The 10,576-nt window shown below is 37.5% G+C and overlaps 1 protein-coding gene across 1 annotated transcript; it reads left to right on the top strand.

The window, feature by feature from the left end:
- vkorc1l1 (vitamin K epoxide reductase complex, subunit 1-like 1) lies at window positions 1–9,444 on the top strand. Its single transcript, XM_044042817.1, has 3 exons — window positions 1–254; window positions 2,439–2,548; window positions 5,409–9,444. Exons 1-3 carry the CDS (start codon window positions 31–33, stop codon window positions 5,633–5,635), a joined length of 561 nt encoding a protein of 186 aa, XP_043898752.1. The 5' UTR covers window positions 1–30; the 3' UTR covers window positions 5,636–9,444.
- Window positions 9,445–10,576: the final 1,132 nt, after the last annotated feature.

The raw sequence follows: 10,576 nt of genomic DNA, 5'->3' as shown, positions 1-10,576 counted from the left end.
GGCTGTGTTTCACGGGCGAGCTCGCTGCGTATGTATGCGTGTCTCCAGCTAGGCCAGGGAGTGATGGCGGCGCCCGTCCTGAGAGTGTCCACCCCTCGGTGGGAAAGAATAGCCAGGCTGCTCGTGTGCCTGCTCGGCATCTTCCTGTCTCTTTATGCTTTTCACGTCGAGAGGGAAAAAGCTCGGGATTCGAGTTACACGGCAATGTGCGACATCAGCAGCTCCATCAGCTGTTCGAAAGTGTTCAGCTCAAGGTAATTTGAATTCAGCAAAGAGCGCCGACAGTACAGTGGCGCTCACTGAAGCAGCCTGCTATTGTGGCAGCCTCAGTCTGGGAAGGGCTTCGCGCTTTAAACTGTCAAATGCACTCAGCTAGCATCTGTCTGTTAGCTGGCACCGCTAAAGCTAAGTGCACACCTCTAGTGCTGGCATGCTGCGAGCTGAATGTGAGTGAAAAGCGAAGGAATAAGTTACATGAAACCTTAACGTTTAATAAACACACAGTTTGCTTTCTGGTTAGCCAGACGAAGCTAACTTTGCTAACCGTTAGCCAACGAAACCCATAGTATACTTCTTAGCCTGTTAGCATTCAACATCGTTACATTATGCATTGAGACACTGATTGCTAATGTTGACTGGATTGTTAGCACAACACATCTGTAACACGTACATATTGACGTATAACATGCCCAGACTGGCGTTAATGTTTGTGTCTTGTTGTTATTTTTGCCGGTTGAAGGAATTAATTCATTCTAGCCAAGTGGTTCTCAAACTGTGTAGTACCACCTGAGGAAAATATTGCTCTTGAAGTATCACCATTATCACCAACGTTAAAATACAGTGGTATACATAGGCCGATACCTGAGGTCCATACCTGACACCAAGTCAGGTATGGACTTTTCATCAATGAGATACTTTGCTCTCCCATCCTCCTCTTCCTCACATATACTAAATTAGATTAAAGTGGAGCAAGAGATAAGGTGACTCAAATTGTTATTATTATTATTTAATTCATTAGTTTTTTTAAAAAAACAACATTATTTAATTCATTATTTGTTTCATTTTTTACGAACTCCAGTCAAAATTCCTTCCGCTCCACTGCGATCACATACCCTAGTATATACAGGATAAGGTGGGTCAAAATTACAATTTGGTCATATATTGTTGTCCTTCTTCATGCAAATCCAATAATCAATACAACAGAGCAAATCTTCAATATATTTTAATGATTAAATGAAGACGCTCTAAAGTAAACTGCGCATTTCCAAAGACCACCAGGAGAAGCTTGCTACCACTGGTGGTGTACCTCAGTTTGAGAACTAAGGTTTTAGACTGTATTTCAATTGATCTTTTAACTGAAGTTAATTTCATATGGTAATTTTACTGTTGTCAGCAGTAGTCGTTTCAATGTCAGCAGGCAAATTTGAGGGTTTTAAAACGTCACTGTACTCTCTGGCTCTTAACTGTGACAGTGTTCATACTATTCATGCTCCAGGAAAACTACTTGAAACGTTTCTGTGTTTTCCAATCAAATAAATAGTCCAAGGTCCACAGATAAAATGCTGGATTACTATGATTTGCTTTTTCTCTAATGTGCTAATGTCAAGAGTTGGTTAAGCAATCATTTGCTCTTAATGTTCTGAAAATGACAGTTCTTGTATAACCAAGTCTGAAGTTGCCATACTGGCTTTAATGTGATCATGCATTTATTGATGAATCAAGTGAATCCTCACTGAATAAGATTCTTTGTAACCTTTGGTGTCAAAACAACAACATAATTGGAATGCAAGCTGTCTAACCCTAACCCTTGTACATATTTGTTGAATGAGTGAGCAAATCCTCTGTCTGACTCTGTCAATCTTTTTATATTTGATGAACTGGATGGAGTTTTACATTTAGATTGGGCTTGGGTACCCCCCCATCACATTTACATCTTTTTACACAATGACATTTGAACTGAAGCCTGACTCAAAAATTATTAAATGAATGAAATTGCTTTCTCATTCTTGGACAGTAAAATTACGACTGTTTCCTCATTACCATTGATAACAAAAATGCACATGAAATGAAAGAATAAAAAAACATAAGAAGGAAGTGCATATTTTGAAGCAAAGCCATGTGTGCTACAAGTAAGTAGCATTGGACAGTGGTTGTGATACTCAGATAAATTATGTCACCCTTTTGAGTAAGTACTTCATAGTTCTTAAATAATAGAGTCAAAGGTTTGCTTGTTAGTTTTAGTTAGAATGGAATTTCCATTTGTTGGAAAACAAAATAAATATTTTGGGGAGTCATTTTATCAGTTGACTTTGATTTGATTGAGGTATTTTGTTTTTAAACTATCATTTATTTTGTCTCACTCATTGTTTTGAATTATACAGTTATCGTCCAGTCTTTTTACCCTGACACACTTATGTATTATTTTTTTCCTCATTTAGGTGGGGTCGAGGTTTTGGTCTCTTGGGCTCAATTTTTGGAAATGACAGTGCACTGAACCAACCCAACAGTGTCTATGGGATTGCTTTTTATGCCTTTCAGCTCCTACTAGGTAACTTTTCATTTTATTAACTGTTTATATTTTTGTAAGCTGTAGTGATAAATCTCTTCCTCTGCAGCATCTAACACTGTCTCAATTCCACTGTTATGTCTCTTTGACCAATTCTAATTCATATGATGCTGACATTCCTGTTTGTGGCCATGTTTACATGAAGTATTTGTGAAATAAGTTGCTGATATTTTGAAGCACACTCCAAAAGTCTTTTATGTTTTTGGGCAGATTCTAATGATTTCCACCAAGTATCCTTCAATAATATATATCAGTGAAGTAACAGAATAAGTCAGATGATTTGACCCCTAATAATGCTGTATTTGTCTAACTTTGGTCCTGACCATTAAGAAATTATTTCTCCGTATGTGTGATATGATGTTTCTTGAAGGATTTCTCTCTCTCGTTATATCCATAGTCGGTTCTCCTCAATGATGGCATTGCTGACTCAGTCATGCTGGTTTGACATGTGGGCCTGCTGAGTGGTGTGTAGACTTCCCTGGCCACCTGGTGCTGGCACAGAACAAGCCACAGTTTAGCCACAGTAGTTGCCACTCATATGACTAACACAATAGCTGCCCAGTTAAGACAAATAGCTACAGCGGGTTAAGATTTCCATATTAAAATCATGATCCATCAGTCTCAGAACTTGGATTGTCTCACAACCTTGGACTAGCCAGTAGTATTTATGAGTAGGCATGAGTGACTCCTAGTTATAGGTTAGTTTCTGTTCAGCTTGAGGCTTTTTTGGAAGGGATTTTTACTGTAGATCAAACTTTTGCAACAACATTACATAAATGCTACTGCTGTGACCTCTCTTAAAGGCACTGCTGGTTTGTGACAATAATGACTGATATTTGGTAATTCTGCAAATGAATCATCTATTAACTACTTCATTGCATTGATGGAAATATCACAGAAAAATCACCCAAAACATTGTGTCCATAAAGCTGTGATTTTGCCACGTGTATTAAACCCACAGTGGTCTAATACACTCAGAGATATTAATAGTAAGAGGACATAAACATGTATTTCCCATGATTGTAGAGTATAACTCTTAAATATAAACAAATGTCCATATCATTCAAACCATTAAAAAGAGTTCACAAAATGCTGATTAGAGTATTGCAACTAATAGACATATCTGCACCGCATACAGGCATATTTGTTTAATGTCAAGACAGATGGAGACAACAGCAAGAATGCTCTAGTAAAATGAAACAGCTGCAAACGGGTCAGAAATTCATGACAAGTTTTCAAAGTAAATTCTACTGCTCAAAAAACAGTTTGTTCAGCAGTAAGGATAAATGCTTATTGTCCCCGCCCACCCCTGTATCCACGCAAACACCCCCTCTGTCACGTCTGATAGTTTTGCTTGACAGTGAGTGAAATTTACTACCAGGAAATTCTTTCAGCGTTCTTACAAGGATTAAATCACACCACTTCCTTCTTTATAGTTGAATGCCTCCTAACTTTTCCAGCCAAACATTTAGTTGCACTTTCCCACTCAGTTTCCATAAAATCTGTCATTGCTAGTTAATAGAAAAACACCAAATTTGAAAGTTCATTATATTTTGCAATACAGTGAGATTTGCCTGGCACTGACGGCCTTGGTCAGCATTGTGTTGGCTCATCTGTTAAGAGCTTGGATGTAATGAACATTCATTTATCTAAATCCCAACTGTATTAAATGTATGTAAAGGTTTAATTTTCTGTCATTATTGGTTATCAAAATTCACAATGTGTAAATTACATTTAGTAGACTCAGTCATGTCCCTATGTTAAGCCTGATTTATACTCCTACCCAATAAGAAGTGCAATTCTAAGTGCCCAAGCACTGACTGGTTCATCATAATTTTTCTTTCACTTGCGTGCACTTTTGTGGGCCTTGCCATGCACTAAAACTCACCAAACTTGATGTGCACATTTTTTTTTCTTAAATGTCAATACTTTCTGGTTTCTTTGCTCCATATAATAAAGAAATCAGTAAAAGTGAATAATATTGGTTTGTGGATAAAACAAGATATTTGAGAACACAATTGGTGAACACTAAACAACATTTTTCAACATTGTCTGACATTTTATGGACCAAACAAGTGCTTGATTAATCAAGAAGATAATCAACACAATACAATCAATACAAACATTGATTATTAAAATAATAGTTAGTTGCAGCCCTAGTGTAACCCAATGAATTTAGCAGAAATTGTACTTTAAACCCCCTCCTTTGTTTCCCACTAGCCACATGACAAATCTACAGGTCACATGACATGACATGAAACTTTCTTTTGTCCATTTCTGTCTGACACATTTTAAAGTATCACATGTTGAAGTATAAATCAGGCTTTTAGATATAGCAGAGTAACAGAAACCTTTGAGCCAGGTATTCTGCCAGTAAGAAAAACCAGGACATACCATTTTCAACTTGGGCACAGACTAACCAGTGGGTCTAGAACAATGGATGAATTGGCACATCCCAGGTTCAAATACTGCACAAGTCAAGTAGAGCATCCTTTCTAATGATATGTTGCATGAAAAAACTTTATCTGTTATTTAGCAGTTGACGAAATGTCACAAGTGCACTCAGTGGGCAAACTTTACCTTAGAAACTCTGACTACACCTCATGTGACAACAGAAAAGTATGACCAGTCGGTTCAGTGTGTGAGCTAAATGTCATCACGAGGAGGCTGATCATATAAATAGAGAACAGTCTGAGGCGGAAAGCTTTGTGACCAGTGAGTGCAGACTCATCAGGTTCCCTTTGTGTTGCTAGGGTTGTCTTCTCTCTCTCTCTCTTCCCCCCTCTCTCCCTCTCTTACATACGTCACTTGCCTAAGCCCTAGTTTGTGTTTCTTGCCATAGGAATGACTGTCAGTGCAATGGCCGCCCTTATTCTCATGACGACATCCATCTTGTCGGTGGTGGGTTCACTCTACCTGGGCTACATCCTCTACTTTGTCCTAAAGGACTACTGCGTCATCTGCATCACCACATATGCGCTGAACTTCATTCTCTTTATTCTCAACTACAAGCGACTAGTTTACTTGAATGAGGCCTGGAAGCAGCAGCTTCAGGCCAAGCAGGACTAAGCTGTCAAGAACGGCAAGGAAAAATACAACAAACAAAACACCAACAACAACAAAAAAGAAATGACCTCTGAACATTTGACTTGCCACCAGGAGACCTTGCTTCCAAATGATGTTTATTCTGCTGTGTGTTCAAAAAAAAAAAAATGAAGAAATATAACTTAAATGTTGGGCCTGACATCTCAGTGTTGATTGCAAACATGGAAGGATTTGTAAGTGAAAACGGATTTTCATTTTTAACGTGTTTTACCTTGTTTAACATTGTACTCACTTGAGGATGGGGCTAGCTCTACGTGTGTGTGTGTGTGTGTGTGTGTGTCTGTGTGAGAGAGAGTGAGTGCGTGCGCATATGTGGGGAAACACAATAACATGAGCAAGCAGAGTCAAGAGGGCCACAACACAGAATGATGGTGGACATTTCTCTTTTGAACAAAAAGGATCGCAGCATGGAAGAAAAAATGGGACATTAAAAAGTGGTTTACTTGAAATGGTTAGTAAGGTCCTTAATTAATGACTGCACAGCAGATCTGCACTAAACCTGGAATGGAGTAATGTGTCCCAAAATTAGATAAACACTTGTTAAGGTGATCATACAGTTTGCAGATAAGGTTCTATGGCAGGGTGGGCTGGCAAACATTTATACAGAATCGTGTTTTTTTCCCCCCCTCCTCATGTTTACACTTTGTTGAACATTTCTTTTTGAGAAGGACCACTAAACTGAACATGGGACAATGTGAGATATTGTGTGTAGATCAGTCAGATTGTTTGTTTTTGCAATTCTGTAAATACTGCTGAGCAATATTTTAAGCTAGGTTGTGATTTAGTGTTGACTCAAACTTAAATGGGGAAAAAAAAGACAACAACTAACTGAACAGAAGATAACATGAGTAAATCTGAGTAAAAACCCAACACAATTAATAATCCCAGGGCAACAGTTTCTTCAGAGTCTAAAGATGTGTTCGGGACACCGAGTCCTCTAATCCTGGTCAGGCATGCAGTTCAGAGTCGTGTGGATTTCTTTGTTGTAAGTGGTTACTGTTTCATCTCGCACCACTTGACACTAATCTTTTAAACGGAACTATCAGTTTTTCCTCAAGTTAGCATAAAAAGCACCCTCCTCATTTTTAGTCATTGTTGTGAAGAGCATTCCTGACCACCACACACGTGGAATCCATAAAGACTTATGTGCCTAAAGGAATGTTAAGGTGAATTATTATTTTTTTTTTTTTTTTAAATGTTTCGATTGAGTACACACCAGTTTTACCTGTTGCAGGTGCAAGGCTTTATCTTTTCACAGTTTTGTAAAAAATTAAGATACCAGTCACGTGTTTCTCCCTCCCCGAGTCTCATTACGTAGCAAAGGCTACTACACTGTGACTGTGCTCAAGAGTAGAGTGGCCTGGTGGCAGAAACATCTCTTAATTTTTCTTTTGTTCACTGTCCAGGTCTGTATACATTTGATGTCAATTGAACAGTAGCGGTGATCTTGCCAAGCTGAGTTACAGTTCATTTGCAGGACTTAAATAAAACTTGGAAACCTTTTTTTTTTTTTATGATTTGCTGACAGCAATTACGGAAGTGGCACATGGCAGAGGATTCTTTAAGAAAACAAAGTGGTTTTGTTGAGCCATATGTGGGATTTGTTTTTCCTCCAGTAGGACAGGCTGCTGATGTTTTTGTCTCACTGAAGCTTCTCATTAAGTGGTTGATTTAACGAACAGTAGCGAGGTTTAAACCGATGGATTATGAGAAAAAGCAAGCGCAGCTTGTTGTATTGTCATTTTAGTGACACAATAGGACCACAGTCTTTTTTTCCCATCCAGAATCCACTGAAGTATCAAGTTAACAGTTACAGTATATCCTGGCGGACAATCTTCCACACGCTGTCCTTGATCTTTAACAGTCGTAGTAATAACTGTACTGTAACATTGTGATGTGGTGTTGAACCGGCTTGTTGACTAAGTTTTCACCGTCTCCTTTCTAACCCTTAACCCTTTTTGTTTTAATAGAATTCAAGTTCTCCTAGACTCTTGTGTTGTAGGGCGAAGGTTGTCAGTGGTCAGGAAAGTCATTTCAGTGACATGCTTCCTGTGATAACTTATGAAGTCATCAGTTGTAAATGGAAATCGAGGTAATGTTTTTTTTTTTGTTTTATTTATCTAGCTATTTCAAACTGTGCATCTGTTTTTGCATGTTGTGACCAATTTACTACACATTGTATGTATGATCGGTTGTTTCATCACACTTTTCCAAAGCAGTATGTGACTGTAATTGAGTTTTTCAGGCAGAGAGTTTTTTCCGTTCGTTTCACAATTAGCATCGGACTTTAAGGGACGCCACACCTCCCTGTCCACTCTTTGTCAGCTCACTGTCATACATTTGATTAATGTGACACCATTTGAATGGCAGTTATAAATGGCAGCCACAACTAAACTTAACAGCAGCCCAGTCAGACAAACAAACCCTGGCTCTACCTTTATGTCCTTCGTGTTCTTGAAATGTCCAATCTTTGAAACGCTTGTTTCATGCTGCACAGAAATGAATGTGAGCCAGTATCTGCTTGAAAAGAGAGACTCATTTCACACTGATTTGCTTTGGAAACCTTGTGCACATGATTAGTGGCAAGGTTGTCATTGTCGTTTCTTGCACAGTATTGTGTATGCAGACTTACCATCAGGTACTTTTTCCATCTAAACTAAAGAATTAGATTCCACTGTCTTTGTCCTTTTTCCTGGGGAAATTATGCGCACTTATAAAAGAAGGATAAGGATTCACTTGCACAAGTCTTTAATGTGGAGGAGTCAAACTGACATTACTTCCTAGTTTTTTTTTGTTGTTGTTTTTTGGGCAGCAACTGGATGCTGTGAGAATCAACCGTAGTACTGACAAGTGTAGGCTGGGTAGCCTGTTACGTCAGTGGTTCCAGTCATATGCAAAGCTATTACACTAAGATGTGTGCAGTTACTTTAAAGGAATTTGGATGTTAAATGTTTGAAAAAAGAAAAAATCTTTTGCTGGTAAAAGGATTGCTTAATTCTTAATGTTGCGTCATCATGAAATGTCAAAAAAGGTCAAGATAGGCGATGCTGCATTTTCATGAAACATATGTTTGGGGCCCTGAGGTATAACTGCCAGGTTAGTTGCATCACCAATGCCAATAAAAGTGCCTTTTGTCTGATCACTAGGCCTTGAGCCAAAGACGAGCAACAGTAACAGCCTTGTAAAACAAAGAATGGTAACTTAAACGGGCACTTCTGCTTGCCTTCCTTAAAATGTAATCTGATGAATTGGTAATTCCCAAAGATCAATATCCAGTGTCGGTGCAAAAGTTTTTTTCCCCCCTTCCTGAACTCCACCATATAATTGCCATCTTCCTTTCTTTTTTTCTAGCTAGGTCATGTTTTGTTAGCTGCGAATCCTCTACACGATTGTCAGTTTCTCTTTCCGTCATCGATTATGCCCTTTAGCTGTCTAGACTGTTAACATTCTGCGTCATTTTAATAAAAAACAAAAGGTTGAGGGGGTGGAGGGCTTGGAATCCATGTGTCAGCATAAAATGTTAATTCAATTTCTTTCTGGAGGAATACTTTGTGGGTTTGCTTCTGTATTGCCAAATATGTTTTGAAATGCTGTATTTTCTTACATGGAAAAGTGTTACATGAATGGTAGGAGGGTGCAGGGGAGAAAGTAATCTGTTCAAATCCACCTTATCTTCAAGGGAAAAACTGTGGAAAAGGGTTGACATGAGTACATTTTAAATTGTTTGATTGTCATGTGGAAATGATCTACCATTAAAACATTCCCTCTGAAAACGACCTGTTTTAAATTATTTGAATCAAATTCGTTACCGTTAAGACTGAGTGACCTAATTAGATTTGATGGGCCGATACAGGATTTGATGGCGTGTTGTCGGGCTGCAACTATTGATTTTTATAATCGATTCATCTGTTATTTTATACTTGTGTGGTTTAAAAAAATGTTGTTTTCCAAGGTTATTATAGTTAACGAAAACTAAAATTGAAAAAAACAACAACATTATCGTTGACTGATATAGAAATAAAAACTTGTATAAAAAAAACAGTAACTAACTGAAACTGAATTGTGTGTCCATAAAACTAACTGAGCGAAAATGTGCTTAGTTTTCGTCTTTGTAAATTAATTTCATACATAATACTTGTTATCCCCTTTTTGAATCTTCCACCTCCATATGACAAAAACTAAAAACTAATAAAAAAAACCCTAGCAAACCAGCTCTAAAAACTAATTAAAACTAACTCATTTTAAAAACAAAAAGTAAACTAAATAAAAACTAAAACAGATGATTCACTATTATAACCTTGGTGTTTATCAAATATTCAAATTTAAGAAGCTGAGAAATCAGAAAACTTGTTTTAATTATTGAAAAAAAAAACACTTAAACTGATTCATCAATTATCAAAACAGTTGACAATTAATTTAGTAATTTACTAATAATTGTTGCAGCCTCTTGTGTTGTTCTTAATATGAACACCTGGCAGACTGTGAAGCTATTGTAAGAAATGAAAGGGCATGTTCAATATTTAATCTTGTATATTATTTCTCAGATCCTCAGAAATCATTTTACTCATTTTGAAGCACTCAACTTAATGACTTAACCAGTCATCTTTTTATTACCAATACCAAAGTGTAGGTAGTAATGGATGAAGGAATTTTAGTTTTTTGTTACAGTAACCAAAATAAATATCACATTTATGAATGACCTGTAAGGGAAATGTGTGAAGACTTTGAGGTCAGTGTGGCCACAAAAATGAATGAAAGCATTTCAGTCACATCTCGCTGATCGTTATCAGCAGCACTGATACATTTCCTTTTTTATTGCTTTATGATTTGGTTTATTGATTTTGGTTGTTGGAAGGAAATTGCTAAAGCTGGACCAAAGCCAGTTGCCTTGTTAAAGTCTTGGAA

The sequence above is a fragment of the Solea senegalensis genome, linkage group LG13, assembly GCF_019176455.1.
Source record: "Solea senegalensis isolate Sse05_10M linkage group LG13, IFAPA_SoseM_1, whole genome shotgun sequence".
NCBI lineage: Eukaryota > Metazoa > Chordata > Actinopteri > Pleuronectiformes > Soleidae > Solea > Solea senegalensis.
This window is presented reverse-complemented; position numbering and strand designations above follow the sequence as displayed.